At 35.3% G+C, this 20172-nt stretch overlaps 2 protein-coding genes and 2 long non-coding RNA genes across 4 annotated transcripts; all 4 read right to left on the reverse strand.

Moving 5' to 3' along the window:
- Positions 1-144: 144 nt before the first annotated feature.
- LOC125499371 (uncharacterized) lies at positions 145-2362 on the reverse strand. Its single transcript, XR_008970265.1, has 8 exons — positions 2028-2362; positions 1617-1895; positions 1197-1497; positions 924-1106; positions 727-836; positions 565-634; positions 372-470; positions 145-294 (listed from the first exon to the last, which is right to left on the reverse strand). It is a non-coding gene; the product is annotated as an uncharacterized LOC125499371 (long non-coding RNA).
- A 326-nt stretch (positions 2363-2688) lies between these two features.
- On the reverse strand, positions 2689-6490 carry LOC130589368 (uncharacterized). Its single transcript, XM_057390723.1, has 7 exons — positions 6469-6490; positions 6134-6310; positions 5869-6027; positions 5677-5795; positions 3172-3396; positions 2809-3088; positions 2689-2720 (listed from the first exon to the last, which is right to left on the reverse strand). Exons 1-7 carry the CDS (start codon positions 6488-6490, stop codon positions 2689-2691), a joined length of 1014 nt encoding a protein of 337 aa, XP_057246706.1.
- Positions 6121-8642, reverse strand: LOC130589406 (uncharacterized). Its single transcript, XM_057390690.1, has 2 exons — positions 6429-8642; positions 6121-6310 (listed from the first exon to the last, which is right to left on the reverse strand). Exon 1 carries the CDS (start codon positions 8628-8630, stop codon positions 6507-6509), a length of 2124 nt encoding a protein of 707 aa, XP_057246673.1. The 5' UTR covers positions 8631-8642; the 3' UTR covers positions 6121-6310; positions 6429-6506.
- Positions 8643-13393: 4751 nt separating this feature from the next.
- On the reverse strand, positions 13394-17515 carry LOC130589377 (uncharacterized). The gene is made up of 2 exons (XR_007276223.2): positions 16817-17515; positions 13394-13666 (listed from the first exon to the last, which is right to left on the reverse strand). It is a non-coding gene; the product is annotated as an uncharacterized LOC130589377 (long non-coding RNA).
- Between the last annotated feature and the right edge of the window lie 2657 nt (positions 17516-20172).

The following is a 20172-nucleotide window of genomic DNA, read 5'->3' on the forward strand; positions in this document are numbered from 1 at the left end:
AACATCATATTCAACCCAACCAACATATAAATACAATTCCATAATAATCCAACAAAATATTACGCAATCAACAATATATATATATATATATCATGATAATCCATCACTACAAAGTTGGTTGTACAAGTTGCAATAAATGTATATGTTCGTCTAAAGTTAGAACAAAAAAAAGAATATTAACATAAACTAACTAACCTATGCAATGCACTCATCAACAAAGTATCTTGCCCACTTATTCTTCACCTCATTGATTTGATCCTCCGTATAAGGATCTTTGGTAAAGGTTTGAGCAACCTGAAAATAATTTACCAAAGTTAGCATCAAATAGTTAAAATATATTAAATATGAAATGAATAATTATATAAACTTACTTTGTCCATATCCAACGAACCAAAATATGAAGCGAGTACGTCAAAAATGTACCGCATCACAAAATAACCGCACTCCGTGCCTCCTTGTTGTTGCGGGCACTTTATCAAAAGTTATAAGAAAATGAGAAAAATTACCGCATAATGAGAATAAAGTAAGCTTTAAATTGAATCAAGCAATTCGATCAATACATACCTCAACATATTTCCACAAAAGCTTCTCTCGACGAACTTTGTGGCCGCTCATCCGAAACCTCCTAAAAGCACTAGATAACACAACATTGTTTGATTTAGTCCTTAATTGTGGAATGTTACCATCTCAATTCATATAAAGTATATCAAACATATATCAACTTACGCTATCATAGGCAATTTAAGCTTTAACTTCCGCTGTTTGTGATAGCTGGCAGAATCGAAGATATAAACTATCCCAGGCAAGGGACATATGACAAGAGCATCCAATGTTGGCTATTGAAAGATTAAACAACAATAATTACTTGAAAAATCACATATCATGCAAAAAAAATATTTGTAGATATTAAGAAAGAATATTACTCTTGAAAGATTGGCGCGAACATGATACTAGCATTTACATCGACGCATCCAACCATAGCATGCAGAATGTACTTTGTTACCTCCTCCGATGATGAATGCGACTCCATAACGGTGCTTTGCGGACACATCCAACAAACACGTCCAATAGAATCCCCAAATCCAGCCAAGTCCGACTGCGTAGCCCTAAAAATTGGCAAAAGTAAACTATATGTGAAAAATACAACTACCATATAATTAAATGTTAAAAAAAAACATAACTTTGATTATTGTTACCTCATGTACACTTGGATAATAGAAATATTAATCATTTCTCCTCTTAAAAACTGACCAATATCCTCCTTGGTCAGAAAAGCGGTGCCATCATCTGTCAAATAATGGAACAAGGATCTCGGCAAGGTAACACCAACAGCATCATCGTCTGCGACGGCAAGGGCAAGCGTATCTGCTAACTCCCTGCAGTCCTCAGTAAGGGAGTCCAAGAACGATCGATCGTCGATAACTGGACTAAACTGAGAAGCCGAACCGGCTGATGAATGCAACTGGCTAGAAGATCTAACAGCCTCCCCCGAAATCCCTTTTTTTTTTTAGGTGTCGGTGTAACCTAATAATTATTTTTCAAAACGGGCATAAGATTATGAAATTTTAAATTGAAAGCTTTTATTTACAAAAATGGAGGCCTATATGAACAATTACCTCATCACTTAACATTTGTGCTAAATTTTTTGGCCATTGCACCCAAGTACCCAAAGCAGTAGCTGTAGTGTCGATCTCATATGCAGGGACGGGAACAGGTAGTGGCAAATGACCATATTTCTCTATAATTCGATGAATTTTCACTTTCAGGTGATCATTCATCATTCTAGACCCATGAACTGTAGTGGTCTCATCAAAAGCATAAGAATATGCATCTGCCACTAGACAAGTCTCTCCACTAGTTGGATCTACCAAATACAATCGACATGGAACCTCGTCCTAACAGCAACACGTAATATTGATATTATTTGAATAAAACACACATGTAAATATGATAATTATTTGTATAGGCGCCATGTATATAAGATAATATTTGTATAAAGCACATGTATATATAATAATTATATGTACCTTCAGCTGAGGAGAATGAGTGTCTGATCCAGATAATGGAGTACGTAGATGAGTGGGCTGTGAAGCAGCTACCTCAGGAGATGGCCCAGGAGATGGCTCAGGAGGTGGCCCAAGAGGTGGCCCAAGAGGTGGCCCAGGAGATGGCCCAGGATATGGCCCAGGATATGGCCCAAGAGATGGCCCAAGATGTGGCCCAGGATATGGCCCAGGAGATGGCCCAGAATATGGCCCAGGAAATGGTGAAGCAGATGGTGGAATAGGAGGCTGAGTCGGCTGTGTAGGAGGAGATGGCACAGCAAATGGTGAAGGGAAAAAATGATACAGCCCAGGTGACTGAGTAGTGCTGATAGGGGTGGTAGGCTGTACATGAGAAGGAGATGGCCCACCAGATGGTGAAGAATATGGCCCGGTAGATGGATGTGAAGGTGAAATCATCACATTCTGCATATATGTGGCAATGTCCTCCCTCCACCTTTCACTCATTTTCTGTATGAGTGCCTCCTCTTGTTCCTTCATCGATCTCCTATAGTGCGTACGAGGTACGTGCCCAAAAGCCTTGGTATAGCCAACATTAACACCCCCAAACGTAACAGCGACCCGATGATCTGGCTTCTCTCCAAGAGCCATAAAAAGGGCGTCTTCTGTTACGAACCGGAATGAATCACCCTTGGCTTGCTTCTCCTTGTACTCCAACTGCCCAAAAAGCAAGTTAACAGTAATAATGTAGTTAATAAATGAAAAAATATTCATGTCAAACTAAAAGTTAATTATAATGATATACATACGTATTTGTCAGCTGCTTTCTTTGTTTCCTCATCTGGAATGAATCTCTGTTTAGTAACAGGATCTTTCTTATGCATCGCGCACCACCAATCATCACCCCGGTTAAAACTGGAGGACACCGAGGAGGATGGTGTACTAGAAGACGATCCAGAATCAAAACTAGGTGGACCGAATTTCTCCTGCCTCCACAACTCTCTAGCATCTCCATAACTCCTCTGACCTAAGTGGTGATGATGTGTGTTCTTCTTTGCGCTCTCAAGCGCCTTTTCTCGCTTTTTCTGCAAAATAAAAAAACACATTAAGTTAGTATAATATTATTTAAATCAATAAAACCAAGTTAATAATAAGAATATAAACTTACTATAGCATGATCTGACATCTTTTCTTTGAAAGTGGCCCAATCCTCCTTCTTGATGTGCTTGTATACGTCTCGCGGACTATCACCTAACTTCTCTTTCTTTGATCTAACTCTCGTCATTGTTATCCAACCAGATACCAATTTGCTCTTAAAATCCCTCCATCTAACGTTCACAACAGATAAGTAGAGCTTCTTGTATCGAACCTCGTCGGGAATGTGAAACATGTTCTGTTTTTCAAAATAGGCTAAAATGACTAATTTTGGTTCCAACTAGTCTATATGTTGTATTTTCAATAAATCTACCTATAAATACATCAAACTAAGTATATGATATGTTAGAGTTGTTTATAACTTAAACTAGCATGAAAGAAGTCATTTTCATTCATTTGGGAAGAAAAGGCCCGAAATGGCCTAAAAGGGCTAATTTTGGTTCCAACTAGTCTATATGTTGTATTAGCAATCAAATCTACCTATAAATACATCAAACTAAGTATATATGATATGTTAGAGTTGTTTACAACTTAAACTAGCATGAAACAAGTCATTTTCATTCATTTGGGAAGAAAAAGGCCCGAAATGGCCTAAAAGGCTAATTTTGGTTCCTAACTTGTCTATATGTTGTTTTAGCAATCAAATCTACATATAAATACATCAAACTAAGTATATGATATGTATAGGTGTTTACAACTTAAACTAGCATGAAACAAGTCATTTTCATTCATTTGGGAAGAAAAAGGCCCGAAATGGCCTAAAAGGGCTAATTTTGGTTCCAACTAGTCTATATGTTGTATTTGCAATCAAATCTACCTAAATACATCAAACTAAGTATATATGATATGTTAGGTGTTTACAACTTAAACTAGCATGAAACAAGTCATTTTCATTCATTTGGGAAGAAAAAGGCCCGAAATGGCCTAAAAGGCTAATTTTGGTTCCAACTAGTCTATATGTTGTATTTGCAATCAAATCTACCTATAAATACATCAAAATAAGTATATATGATATGTTAGGTGTTTACAACTTAAACTAGCATGAAACAAGTCATTTTCATTCATTTGGGAAGAAAAAGGCCCGAAATGGCCTAAAAGGGCTAATTTTGGTTCCAACTAGTCTATATGTTGTATTTGCAATCAAATCTACCATAAATACATCAAAATAAGTATATATGATATGTTAGAGTGTTTACAACTTAAACTAGCATGAAACAAGTCATTTTCATTCATTTGGGAAGAAAAAGGCCCGAAATGGCCTAAAAGGCTAATTTTGGTTCCAACTTGTCTATATGTTGTATTAGCAATCAAATCTACCTATAAATACATAAACTAAGTATATATGATATGTTAGAGTTGTTTAAACTTAAACTAGCATGAAACAAGTCATTTTCATTCATTTGGGAAGAAAAAGGCCCGAAATGGCCTAAAAGGGCTAATTTTGGTTCCAACTAGTCTATATTGTATTTGCAATCAAGTCTACCTATAAATACATCAAAATAAGTATATATGATATGTTAGGTGTTTACAACTTAAACTAGCATGAAACAAGTCATTTTCATTCATTTGGGAAGAAAAAGGCCCGAAATGGCCTAAAAGGCTAATTTTGGTTCCAACTAGTCTATATGTTGTATTTGCAATCAAATCTACCTATAAATACATCAAACTAAGTATATATGATATGTTAGAGTGTTTAAACTTAAACTAGCATGAAACAAGTCATTTTCATTCATTTGGGAAGAAAAAGGCCGAAATGGCCTAAAAGGCTAATTTTGGTTCCAACTAGTCTATAGTTGTATTTGCAATCAAATCTACCTATAAATAATCAAACTAAGTATATATGATATGTTAAGAGTGTTTACACTTAAACTAGCATGAAACAAGTCATTTTCATTCATTTGGAAGAAAAGGCCCGAAATGGCCTAAAAGGCTAATTTTGGTTCCAACTAGTCTATATGTTGTATTTGCAATCAAGTCTACCTATAAATACATCAAAATAAGTATATATGATATGTTAGGTGTTTACAACTTAAACTAGCATGAAACAAGTCATTTTCTCATTTTGGGAAGAAAAAGGCCCGAAATGGCCTAAAAGGGTAATTTTGGTTCCAACTGTCTATATGTTGTATTGCATCAAATCTACCTATAAATACATCAAACTAAGTATATATGATATGTGAGAGTTGTTTATAACTTAAACTAGCATGAAACAAGTCATTTTCAATCATTTGGGAAGAAAAAGGCCCGAAATGGCCTAAAAGATGCTTGTTTGTTCCAACTAGTCTATATGTTGTATTGCAATCAAATCTACCTATAAATACATCAAACTAAGTATATAATATGTTAGAGGTATTTACAACTTAAACTAGCATGAAACAAGTCATTTTCATTCATTTGGGAAGAAAAAGGCCAAGCCTAAAAGGGCTAATTTTGGTTCCAACTAGTCTATATGTTGTATTTGAATCAAATCTACCTATAAATACATTAAACTAATTTATAATATGTTTGAGTTGTTTACCATAGTGTCTGTCCACATCACATCCAACAAGGTAGGAGAAATGTGTCTCCATGACCAGTTGATGTTCAGCTTCCGTATAGAAAGACCGATCCAAACACCATACTTGGCTCGCCATGGACCTAGTAAAGAAACAATTAAAAATCCAAATATGAAATTGTAATAAGCTAAGTATGATAAAATACATCTATTTACCTGTTGGTCTTCCCAAATCATCGAACTCTAAGACCATATCTCCTGTGTTGTGGAGATTCATCGTGGGACCTCGTTTACTCTTTCGTGTTGCCTTTGGATTCCCACTTGACTTCTTCCCGCTCCCCTGTGCACCATAATATGTAGTGGTCTGACCTGAACCTAAAATCAAAATAAGAAAATTAAATTAGAGAACGAACAAGTAAATTACATAATGAATGTTAAAAAATTGAAATAAACGCGAACCTGAGGGGTGGCTGCCCATCACCTGTCACCTCAATGCCAAGTAAAGCATTCCTATCAGCCTCTAGCTCAAATCTCTCCATCCACTCATCTAACGCATCTGCATCACGATCACTGGCCTCTCCCTGGTCAGGCTCCTTTTCTGGGTGAAAAGGGGCATCAGAATCCGATGAATGCTCGCTCGAATCGTCACTAGCCATATCTGTAGCATATAGATAGAAACAAGAAATAGTGTTAAGAAATTTAAAACAATATACATCATCACATTATTGTAACAAAATTCAAAACAAGCCAAATTACTCTTATAGAACATTTTTTACCTTTAATTTTGTTCAATAGGTTGCTCAATGACTGTTATACCTTCTTGGTGATCCATTCGCATGTAACTATTTTCAGTATCAATCACATTCATCATATCTCATTTGGGATTGAGAAAGGGGGGATGTCATCAAACTTATCATATTCTTCTTCGTCGTCAACATCACCACTCCTAAAATTCGCCTTTTACCATTAACAACAATGCACCACTGAGTGTCTACAGGATCAGATACATAGAACACTTGTTTTGCTTGCGATGCGAGGATAAAAGGTTCTTCAGTGTCACGCAGACGACTCATATTGACCAGAGTAAAACCGCACTCATCCTTTTGCAAACCACGTCTATTATCCGCCCACTTGCATCGAAAAATAGGCATAGTGAAGTCACAATAATCGAGCTCCCATATTTCTTGAATGATCCCATAATATGATTGTGTAGCATCAATCGGAGTTTTATCCTTTGCACTCGCATACTCCCTAGATGATGCAATCGTTGAAACCCCACAATTCTGGACCACCTTTGATTTCTTATCCTGACGTTCAGTGTAAAAGGTATAACCATTGATATCATATCCTTCATAGGAGTTAAAACTGTCACGTGGACCATATGCCAACCACTTAATTGTATCAGGTACATGATGGTTGTTTGCAGACAATTCACCGATTACTTTATTGTGAAACCAGTCAATGAACGACCTGTTATGCTCATTCATCAATGCCCTCTCCCCTTTTGACGGATTTTTGTGACGCAATTCACGCATATGTCTTTCTAAGTATGGATTAACTTCAGTAACATGGTGCAACACAAAAAGATGAGCTTTATGCAACTCATCCAATGAAGGTGCAATATGTCGCATTCCGACCCCACCTTTGCCTTCTAATCTACCCTCGTGTCTCGACTTTGGAAGACCTATCGTCACAGCCTTAGCAAAATAAGAAGAACAATATCCTCCAACCTCTTCGGCAATTGTTCCTTGAATAATACTCGCCTCTGGTCTTGCTGGATTCTTCACTTTCTTTTTCAAAGAACCCATATGTCTCTCAAAAGGGTATGCCCATCTTAAAAACACAGGACCACACAGCTTAATCTCCCTTACCAAATGAAGGACTAAGTGAACCATAATGTCAAAAAAAGAAGGTGGAAAATACATCTCAAATTGACAAAGTGTGATCACCACCTCATTTTGCAAAGCATCCAACCTATCAGGATCAAGTACCTTGTTGCATATGGTATTGAAAAATGAACACAACCTCGTGATAGCAAGTCTGACATGTTTTGGAAGAATCCCGCGTATTGCAATCGGCAAAAACACTTGCATCATCACATGACAGTCATGAGATTTCAACCCAATTAATTTCAGATCAGTCATGGAAACAAGTCTTCTCATGTTAGATGAGTATCCAGTGGGAACCTTAATACCGTATAAACACTCACAGAACAATCGTTTCTCTTTCCTAGACAATGTATAGCAAGCTGGAGGCAAATACGTTGTTGTTCCCTTTCCTTTCTTAGCCTTTTCCTTAACCTTTGGCCATAAATTAGGCCGAATCTTCAATTTCTCCATATCTCTACGAACCTTAAGACCATCCTTAGTCTTTCCTGGCATATTCAACAGAGTACCGATAATTGCATCACAAACATTTTTTTCAATATGCATTACGTCGAGACAATGTCTAACTGGTAAATATTTCCAATAAGGAAGTCTCCAGAATATAGACTCTTTTTTCCAAACGACACCATCGTCTTCCGAAGGTTTAACCCCCTTACCAAATATTGTTCCCATCCCCTTAACACGATTATAAACTTCTTTTCCAGTTAACGGTATAGGAGCTGGACCATTTTCAACAAACCCGTTAAATGGTGCTTTTTTCTTTCGATATGGATGAGAACTATGTAGGAATTGCCTATTAATGATATAGACATGTTTCCCACAATGTGGCAAATGTGTAGCCTCCATGCCATTCTCACAAATGGGACATGCCTTTTTCCCTTTGACCTTATACCCCGATAAATTCCCATAAGCAGGATAATCATTTATAGTACAGAATAGCATAGCACGAAGCCTGAAATCTTCGTTAGAATACGCATCAAACACCATAACACCTTCGTCCCACATCTTTTTGAGATCTTCGATGAGAGGTGCAAGATATATGTCTATATCATTTCCCGGCTGCTTAGGCCCAGAAATTAAAAGAGACAACATAATATACTTCCGCTTCATGCCATGGAGGAAGATTGTATATCACTAAAAGAACAGGCCAAGTGCTATGTTGACTACTCAAAGTACCGTAAGGATTCATTCCGTCCGTACACAATGCAAGTCTCAAGTTCCTAGCTTCCTGACCAAAGTCTCTATATCTGGAATCGATAGCTTTCCATTGAGGAGAATTCTGGATGCCTAAGCATCCCATCTTTCTTTCTGCGATCAGCATGCCATCTTAGGTTTTGTGCATCTTCTTTAATAGAAAAGAGCCTCCTAAACCTTGGCACAACTGGAAGATACCACAACACTTTCGCAGAAGGCCCAGTATTGCCCGGTCCGGGACAACCCCATCCGGCAATTTGTAGCGGGACTTACCACACCTCGGGCATTCATAAAGGTCCGCATACTCATTTCGATACAACATGCAATCATTCGGACATGCATCGATGCGCTCATATTCCAAACCCAAAGGACACATTAATTTTTTGGCATAGTAGGTAGATTTTGGTAACAAATTACCCTCAGGAAACATATCATGTAAAGCTTCTAAGAGTTCTGTGAAGCCTACATCAGTCAAATTATGTTTCGCTTTTATGTTGAAAAGAGTTAAAATCCCACTCAATTGAGTGTATTTTGTACACCCTGGATAAAGGGGTTTCCCAGCAGCTTCAGACAAACTGTCAAACACTCGTGGCCGCTCATTAAAATGGTCACGAGCCCCTTCCAACATCTCACCTATTCGATCACCAAACTCTTCATCCTCAGTGTCACTATTATCTCCGTTGTCATTTTCATCACCTACTACATCATCACCTTCAATCCTAACATGATCTTCTACCACAACTTCATTCTCAACCCCGACATTCGACATATCAATTTCTAATGAATTACTAGTGCCAACATCAACATTAACCCTATCCTGAGTATATTTTCCCTGCTCACCATGCCATAACCAAATATAATACTCAGCCCTAAATCCACGACGGATAAGATGATCCCTTATGGTCCTAATATCAGAAATCATATTCACATTGTAGCAATCAACACATGGACAATAAATCTCAGCCTCGCAAGTAAGTTGTTGATATTCTACAGCACGTTTACAAAACTCATTCACACCTTATACGAACTCCAACGTATTCCGCTTTCCATACATCCAACTTCGATCCATTTCTAAAAACCCAACACATACATATATACAAATTATTATCAATTTAAAATTCACATAACTCCAACACATACAACAAACTAATATTCAATGCATGCTTCCATTGGGTCCTTATCACTCCAACCTAACCCATCCTTAAACGTCCAATCCCACTAGTGAATGCATGTATCATCTTTGATTCTAAGTAAAATTCGGCAGCATTTCCCTTCAGTTCTCCAAGTACACGATAAAGATAATTGTTTATCTTATATGTACCCGGAGAACAAATTAGGGAAATGACTAACCGTATTTCACTTAGAATCAAAGAATCAACACACATTCACCACCTAAGTGAGATGTGACGTTTAAGAACAGTCCCAAAACGGGGACTATTCAAGACTTACTCCTAATGAGTAAGTCTTGAACGGGTATCTAGGCAATATGATGTACATAAAAACAATCGCATTCAAGCGATTCCAAATATTCACCAAACAATAATCGCATTCAAGCGATTTCAAGTTATCATCAAACAAAAAATACCAAACCATTCCTTAGATTTCCCTTCCCCTCCCATTGGTAAGTCTATCAATATAAAGGCATTGCATTCATATCAATTTAAACAAAGAATTACAAAAACAAATCCCGTATAACATATTAGGGCATACAAAAACTAAAGCAAAATTATCACAAAATCAGTTTTTAATACTCAAATCTTATAACTAAGCATATATATACTCTATACTAATCATTTTAAACTACAATTTATTAAAACACTAATTAAGAAAAATTTACAAAAAAACTAACCTAAGATGACAAAACGGCGAGGAACAAGCTTGAATGCACCGGAAATTCTGAGGAGAGGCGCCGGAGGAGAAGTGCCGGAGGAGAAGCCGGAAAATTGAAGTGGCGCCGGTGAAAACCAAGCACTGAATACCGGAGTCGATTCGCTGTAGCAACGAAGGAGAGAGGCGGTGGAGGAGAACTGCCGGACCGAAACGCCGGAAAACGAAGGGGGGACGCCGGAATGTTGTTGCGAAATCGCCGGAAAACCGAACGTGTCGGTGGAGGAGAGAGAGAGAGAGAGAGTGTGAGGGGGTCGAAAGTTTGAGAGACTGTGAGAGAGTTTGAGAGACTGTGAGAGAGTTTGAGAGTGTGAGGGGGTCGAAACCCGCGTCCCTTTTTTTTTTGGATTGCCAGCGAATATTGCTGCGGTTTCCACGTGGCAACCGCAACAATATATTAAAAAAATTTTTTAATATATTGCTGCGGTTTCCACGTGGAAACCGCAGCAATATTCGCTGCTAAGGGCCCACATGTTTTTCAAAATTTGCCCGTTGAATAATATTGCTGCGGTTTTTGGCGGAAAATCGCAGCAATATTGTAATTTTCAATTTTTTTTTCTTTTTGCGTGTTACATTGCTGCGTACAGGTAATACCGCAGCAATATCAGCGCAGCAAATAGCATTTATTCTACTAGTGAAGTTCAGATAAGTTGCAATCAGGGTAATAAGTTCCAATTAAGTCCAATAAGGTCCAATAAGTTCCAATCAGGTGCAATAAATTCCAATCAGGTCCAATAAGTTCCAATCAGGTCTAATCAGGTCCAATAAGGTCCAAATAGTCAATGTTCAATAAACATTTGTATTATTGTTCATTATTTTACTATTCATAATTTCATATCACTATTAGCTGATTATGTTATTATTAGAATTTTAATTAAAGTACCACAATGATTATATAGTATTATACTTGTATTAGTGTGCATTATTTTATTAAATATTTGTATTATTGTCTATTATTTTATTATTCATATTACGATTAGCTGATTATGTTATTATTAGAACTTTTTATTAAAGTACCACAATGTAAAGTATTATACTTGTATTATTGTCTATTATTTGATTATTCGTATTACTATTAGCTAATTATATTATTATTAAATAATATTATAATCATGGTCAAATAATTAAGGTTAACAATAATAATCATTATAATATTTTGCAATTCTTCTTTAAAGAAGGATTTAATGCATTCTACCACCTTCAAGTAAATGAAAGTGGAGTGAGAATTTTTCATATGTTCCCATTTTAACTTGTTAGCAATAAATGTTAATCAACTTTTGATTTTCTACTAGTGTTTATAAAATCAAAATAAGACAATTAGATATATTAGTGGTGAAAGTTATGTATAGGCAAATATATAAATAGTAAATTTTTTGTTAAATTAATTATCATAAGAGATAATTAATAATAATAATTTTTAAAGGACGAATTTTAATAATTATTACTTCATAATAAATTTGAGGGTAGTATTTACGTTAGAGGTAATATTTATGTTATTAATGGTCAAATATATAAATAGTAAATTTTTTTGTTAAATTAATTATCATAAGAGATAATTAATAATAATAATAATAATTTTTTAAAGGACGAATTTTAATAATTATTACTTCATAATAAATTTTGAGGGTAGTATTTACGTTAGGGTAATATTTATGTTATTAATGGTCAATTTTTTGTCTAATAAGGTCAAATAAGTTTCAATCAGGTCCAATAAGGTCTAATAAGTTTCAATCAGGTCCAATAAGGTCTAATAAGTTTAAATCAGGGCTAATAAGGTCTAATAAGTTTAAATAACGTTAATAAGTTCCAATAAGTTCCAATAAGTTCCAATCAGGTTCAATCGGGTCCAATAAGTTGAATCAGGTTCAATCAGGTTTAATAAGTTCCAATAAGTTCAGTTCAGGTTCAAAGTTCAGTTCAAATAAGCTCAGATAAGTTTAGGGTCAATAAGTTGAAGAGAAGTGCCGGAGGAGAAGCACCGGAAAAATTGAAGTGGCGCCGGTGAAAACCAAGCACTGAATACCGGAGTCGATTCGCTGTAGCAACGAAGGAAAGAGGCGGCGGAGGAGAACTGCCGGACCGAAACGCCGGAAAACGAAGGGGGGATGCCGGAATGTTGTTGCGAAATCGCCGGAAGACCGAACGTGTCGCCGGAGGAGAGAGAGAGAGAGAGTGTGAGGGGGTCGAAAGTTTGAGAGACTGTGAGAGAGTTTGAGAGTGTGAGGGGGTCGAAATCCGCATCCCTTTTTTTTTGGATTGCCAGCGAATATTGCTGCGGTTTCCACGTGGCAACCGCAGCAATATATTAAAAAATAATTTTTTAATATATTGTTGCGGTTTCCACGTGGAAACCGCAGCAATATTCGCTGCTAAGGCCCCACATGTTTTTCAAAATTTGCCCGTTGAATAATATTGCTGCGATTTTTGGCTGGAAACCGCAGCAATATTGTAATTTTCAATTTTTTTTTTCTTTTTACGTGTTATATTGCTGCGTACAGGTAATACCGCAGTAATATCAGCTGTAACAGCCCGGATTCTCCCGACCAGCTTACAGAGTATTAAGCACAGCGAAAGAGACTCTGGTCGAGACAACCCGAACTATTACCATCACACTCACCGAACTACATCGGAGAGTGTGGAACTCAATTCCCAACTCTATTCAAATAAATTAACTATTATAACTATGCTCTGATTCTCAGACTCTATTCTCATGAATTTCTACAGAAAATCCGGCAGAGTTTCCTTTGAAAATAGGACAACGCTAAGGCGAAAAATAATATGAACCTGTTACAATTTTAATAAATAAAATATTTTCAAATCCCAAAGCTCAACAATCTTAACGCTTTCGCGGAGCAACAACCAGCAGAGAATCAGGAGCACTTAGCTAGCGATTCTTAAATAAAGAAAATATATTATAGAAATTAAACGATTAACTATTACAAATGGAGCGTCCTCACTTCAATAACAAATATAATACTGCATCATCTCGTATCAGCTTCAACTTGCAAAAGAATAACTCACGGCTTCAACCTGAAACATTTAAGATACTGCCACCCACCAAGTGACAGGCCACAGAAATGACAAAACAACATATACACATCAGCAAAGCTGAGTACTAAACCCGTAAATAAGAGTAACACATGCTTTGGTGATTTTTACTTGAAAACGACTCAGCAGTCAACATAATCACATTGTCATAACATGCATCACATCAACTCATGTTGACAACATATTTATACATCTTTATCTAATTGTTCCTTTTTCTACTACATCGTCATTCAATAACAGCAAACCCAACAATGTGACTTCAAACAAACTTGTAACAAATACATATGTCATATAAAACTAATTACTTCCTTTCAACATATCACGATCCCATATAAGAAATCTAGGTTTACCAACTTTGATATATGCAATATACTTAATTCCTTTAATTCATTTCTTATCAGAAATCCAAACTTATGTTTTCATACTCTATCAATCATTCTTCTATATCGTCCTACACAAACCCTTATCAGGCAACAAATAACACAACTTCTTTCATCATAACGATTCCTTATCGGGAATCCAATAACGAGATACGATTCCTCATCGGGAATTCACACAACAAGATACGATTCCTTATCGGGAATCTAACGTTAGTATCACTTACCATGATATGCCTCCTTATCAGGAAACCAATATCAATATTCATATTCATATACTGAATAAGCATTCTTTACTTACCTGATATGATTCCTTATCGGAATCCGATATCGAAACAACTTACCACATAAGATTCCTTATCGGAATCCATTAACATATAACTTTCATACTTTGAAATAACATTCCTTTTAACCAGGGAAAGAGAACGCGGCGGAGAGACAAAGCTTACACTCCGACAGTGGGGTCGTCTCCCAACCATTCACTTTACTTTTGGCCAATAACCGCGACTAGTCCGGAGTACATTTTCCGCTGATTTCATCAGCCATCCACAGGTTTCACATTACCTGATATAACGCCCGATTATCGCCCCACAGAGCAATGGGCAGTTTTCCCTGTGGGGCCCCCAAGGTTCACAGTCCATGGGGCACTGTTCATGTCACCTCATCCGTCGACTCAGACGAGGCTACTTTCCCCTTTTATCTTCCTTTCGAGTATCGTTCCTAACTTAATCAGATCATTCATATAACTCATCAACTAGCTTTAGTAACTATAAGCAATTGTTGCATAACCAACCACACTAGAAAACTTCACATTAAGAAGTTATGATTACCACAACTCATAAGCAATCATATCTGATCAATACCAACAACAATGGCAAATGGTCTCTCAGCTAGAATTAACTAACGAGAGAGTTAACTTACACATCACACTCCAGGTCATTAATCAAAGGTTGATTAATGAAACCAATCAGTTTTGATTCATACTATACCATTAGTGAAACTCCAAGTAACATGTTTACCAACAAACTCAACTACAACCCGCGGCTATAATCCTATAGAACGAGTTTATCTCATTACTAATTAGGAAACCATTCCATTATTTGATTGGGACTTCTTCAATTAATCCACAACCTATATTTTCATTTATGTAGTTAAACACACGCACTAATTGACTTTAGTGAATCACTAGTCAATTAAGCCGACTTTATTATCTTATTCCGTTTATAGTTATGGAACTAAAATACTTTATTAACCATATCTTCATTAATCTAATCCGTAGTTAAAGTGGACTAATCCTCGTACTCTTCTTATTATTAGTAGTAATTAGTTAATCCTCTCTTCGACTTCATGTAGGTTATTACTTAGGTTGACTCATTTAAACAGTATACTCAAACTATTATTCCACATAACATCTTTGATAACTCTAGTCAGATTCTGTTATCTTTACCTTATTGCAAACTTTCATCTAATTAGTCTTCTTTATAGACTTATACCCAACCAATTCTAGAACGTTTAGCTATAAATAGAATACTATCACACACTTACCACATCAGTCCACTTATTAATATAATACATACTTTGACAAAATGATAAGCTACAATTAGAATTCTTATTATATACTAGGTATATCACCTTTCCACAATTCAGTGAACTTCCATCAACGACAACATAAGAAAACCTTTCATATATCATATAAACAAAATCAACAACATAATTTCACTTCAATACTATTAAGTAATATCAATTATCATTCCTCATTATTCTTAATATAAACTATTTTATTAATCTAAATGATAACCTCCCATCGAAGAAGTAGTTCACTTAGGATTACTTACTATTCATCTTAGCTAAATATAAGGTTTATATTACTTAAACTTAATAGATACATTTACCAAGCTAATTTAAAGAACTCTCATATTCATAAATCCTTTTCAAAGCCAACATTACACCAACTTAATTTATCATCTATAAAAGGAGCTTGTCTAATCTATGTTTACCACCAACAATTTACAAATCACTATCCTTATATGTTGTCTCTACTAAACTTATTAACATCAATTAGTGATACAAAATATTCAACCAACTAAGAAATCTCATAAGTTTAATTAAACTATGTGATCAGAGACGAATAAATTATCCTTCTCATTCCCTAATAATAGTCTTCTATGTGTAGATCATTGCGTTTCAACTCCTTAACCCAATCCTAGGATTTCACCTCATTAACATTAGTAACATCAATAACAATTTCTAATAAATAGCCATTTAAAGAAATGAATTCAAGTAGCTTTTCTTAGTTGAAATGAGTTTAAGAAAGAACCGACATTTCTATTTTACAAAAACCACTACACGAGATTTTAATAAGTGAACTAATCAAGGAAATTGTAGCCTTTCATCACAATAACTTACAAGTAATACCAATTACAATTTAAATTATACACTGATTCATAAATAACTTCACCAAAATGAAACCATAAACCGAAAATCATTAGCAACATAGAAAATGAATCAGATTCCACAACATAAACCACCAAACACAATCAATCCATCCTTATATGAATTATCATCAGGTGCTATTAAATCAGATTTTGATAAAATCAACACTAATATCATGAAGCAAACCACCACACAACACAATCGATTGAAAATAAGAATTCACGTCCAACAATAATGAAGTATCATCAACTATAATCACCATTATCAACACATAAATCATCAATCACTATTGACAAACAACAAGAAAAGGAACAAAGAACAAAGGAGGGGGATTAGTACCGACAAGAGGGGCTGCCCAGTGGCAGCACCACCACCAACCATGAGCGCGGAGAACACAGAGGCGGAGAATCGGAGCTCCGGCGAGCTATGACTCGCGGTCGCCAAAGCAGAACGACGGCACCACCACCACAATACAGCAGCAACGAAAGGAGAGACTTAGAAATGCTTACAGTAGCAGCACCGACAAGACAACAGGGGAGAGAGAGAATTCCGACGAGCGGCAGAACCGGTAAAGCGGCAACAAGCAATCGGTGCGTCGCGCGTCTGGCGTCGCGAGTGGCGTTCGTCGAGCCTCGAAGACCTGGCAACACTGAATAGCGAAAACATAGGATGACGAGCGAAACTCCGTTAATAGGGAACACGCCGGCAAGATCGGAAAACTACGACGACATCCGGCGAGAGGAGAGAAGAAGAAATCACGGGGTTAGAGAGATGCAGGGCAATAAGGGTTTCACGGGGTTTTGGGGGTTTGGGTTCTCACGAGTTTTGGGGGTTTTCTTTGGGGTTGGAAGGTACGAGAAAGAACAGGGGGTTTGGGATCTTATTTTCAATTTTTGACCGACTAAAAGGAAATAGGAGTTTTGGGTTTTTATTTTGGGAAAAATACAAATCAACTAGTTGCACATAAAACTCAATATATAAATTACTAGTAATAATAACTTCATAAAATTAAATTAAATAATTATTTTACAATACGACAAATAAATTTCATACTCCATAACTCAAATAAAATAAGAATTTTTGAAACATAATTAACTTAATAATTATAATTAACATTTAATTAAACGCACTTAAAAATAGGCTATTACATCAGCGCAGCAAATAGCATTTATTCTACTAGTGAAGTTCAGATAAGTTGCAATCAGGGTAATAACTTCCAATTAAGTCCAATAAGGTCCAATAAGTTCCAATCAGGTGCAATAAATTCCAATCAGGTCCAATAAGTTCCAATCAGGTCTAATCAGGTCCAATAAGGTCCAAATAGTCAATGTTCAATAAACATTTGTATTATTATTCATTATTTTACTATTCATAATTTCATATCACTATTAGCTGATTATGTTATTATTAGAATTTTAATTAAAGTACCACAATGATTATATAGTATTATACTTGTATTAGTGTGTATTATTTTATTAAATATTTGTATTATTGTCTATTATTTTATTATTCATATTACGATTAGCTGATTATGTTATTATTAGAACTTTTTATTAAAGTACCACAATGTAAAGTATTATACTTGTATTATTGTCTATCATTTGATTATTCGTATTACTATTAGCTAATTATATTATTATTAAATAATATTATAATCATGGTCAAATAATTAAGGTTAACAATAATAATCATTATAATATTTTGCAATTCTTCTTTAAATAAAGATTTAATGCATTCTACCACCTTTAAGTAAATGAAAGTGGAGTGAGAATTTTTCATATGTTCCCATTTTAACTTGTTAGCAATAAATGTTAATCAACTTTTGATTTTCTACTAGTGTTTTATAAAATCAAAATAAGACTATTAGATATATTAGTGGTGAAAGTTATGTATAGGCAAATATATAAATAGTAAATTTTTTTGTTAAATTAATTATCATAAGAGATAATTAATAATAATAATAATAATTTTTTAAAGGACGAATTTTAATAATTATTACTTCATAATAAATTTTGAGGGTAGTATTTACGTTAGGGGTAATATTTATGCTATTAATGGTCAAATATATAAATAGTAAATTTTTTTGTTAAATTAATTATCATAAGAGATAATTAATAATAATAATAATAATTTTTTAAAGGACGAATTTTAATAATTATTACTTCATAATAAATTTTGAGGGGTAGTATTTACGTTAGGGGTAATATTTATGTTATTAATGGTCAAATATATAAATAGTAAATTTTTTTGTTAAATTAATTATCATAAGAGATAATTAATAATAATAATAATTTTTTAAAGGACGAATTTTTATAATTATTACTTCATAATAAATTTTGAGGGGTAGTATTTACGTTAGGAGTAATATTTATGTTATTAATGGTCAATTTTTTTGTCTAATAAGGTCAAATAAGTTTCAATCAGGTCCAATAAGGTCTAATAAGTTTCAATCAGGTCCAATAAGGTCTAATAAGTTTCAATCAGGGCTAATAAGGTCTAATAAGTTTCAATAAGGTTAATAAGTTCCAATAAGGTCCAATAAGTTCCAATCAGGTTCAATCGGGTCCAATAAGTTGAATCAGGTTCAATCAGGTTTAATAAGTTCCAATAAGTTCAGTTCAGGTTCAAAGTTCAGTTCAAATAAGCTCAGATAAGTTTGGGTCAATAAGTTGAAGAGAAGTGCCGGAGGAGAAGCACCGGAAAAATTGAAGTGGCGCCGGTGAAAACCAAGCACTGAATACCGGAGTCGATTCGCTGTAGCAACGAAGGAGAGAGGCGGCAGGAGAACTGCCGGACTGAAACGCCGGAAAACGAAGGGGGGAGCCGGAATGTTGTTGCGAAATCGCCGGAAGACCGAACGTGTCGCCGAAGGAGAGAGAGAGAGAGTGTGAGGGGGTCGAAAGTTTGAGAGACTATGAGAGAGTTTGAGAGTGTGAGGGGGTCGAAACCCGCGTCCCTTTTTTTTTGGATTGCCAGCGAATATTGCTGCGGTTTCCACGTGGCAACCGCAGCAATATATTAAAAAATAATTTTTTAATATATTGCTGCGGTTTCCACGTGGAAACCGCAAGCAATACTCCTGCTAAGGGCCACATGTTTTTCAAAATTTGCCCGTTGAATAATATTGCTGCGGTTTTTGGCGGGAAACCGCAGCAATATTGTAATTTTTCAATTTTTTTTTCTTTTTGCGTGTTATATTGCTGCGTACAGGTAATACCGCAGCAATATCAGCGCAGCAAATAGCATTTATTCTACTAGTGAAGTTCAGATAAGTTGCAATCAGGGTAATAAGTTCCAATTAAGTCCAATAAGGTCCAATAAGTTCCAATCAGGTGCAATAAATTCCAATCAGGTCCAATAAGTTCCAATCAGGTCTAATCAGGTCCAATAAGGTCCAAATAGTCAATGTTCAATAAACATTTGTATTATTGTTCATTATTTTACTATTCATAATTTCATATCACTATTAGCTGATTATGTTATTATTAGAATTTTAATTATAGTACCACAATGATTATATAGTATTATACTTGTATTAGTGTGTATTATTTTATTAAATATTTGTATTATTGTCTATAATTTAATTATTCATATTACGATTAGCTGATTATGTTATTATTAGAACTTTTTATTAAAGTACCACAATGTAAAGTATTATACTTGTATTATTGTCTATCATTTGATTATTCGTATTA

The sequence above is a fragment of the Beta vulgaris genome, chromosome 7 (assembly GCF_026745355.1).
Source record: "Beta vulgaris subsp. vulgaris cultivar EL10 chromosome 7, EL10.2, whole genome shotgun sequence".
NCBI lineage: Eukaryota > Viridiplantae > Streptophyta > Magnoliopsida > Caryophyllales > Amaranthaceae > Beta > Beta vulgaris.

Excerpts from the sequence above, each read along its gene's own strand:
- LOC130589368 (XM_057390723.1), bottom strand. The coding sequence starts at position 6,490 with ATGCGAATGGATCACCAAGAAG. Across the intron at positions 5,796-5,868 it reads TGATTTGGGAAGACCAACAG|GTCCATGGCGAGCCAAGTAT; the intron begins GTAAATAGATGT and ends TTTCTTTACTAG. Across the intron at positions 3,089-3,171 it reads AGATGTCAGATCATGCTATA|AAAAAGCGAGAAAAGGCGCT; the intron begins GTAAGTTTATAT and ends TTTATTTTGCAG.
- LOC130589406 (XM_057390690.1), bottom strand. The coding sequence starts at position 8,630 with ATGTTGTCTCTTTTAATTTCTGGGCCTAAGCAGCCGGGAAATGATATA.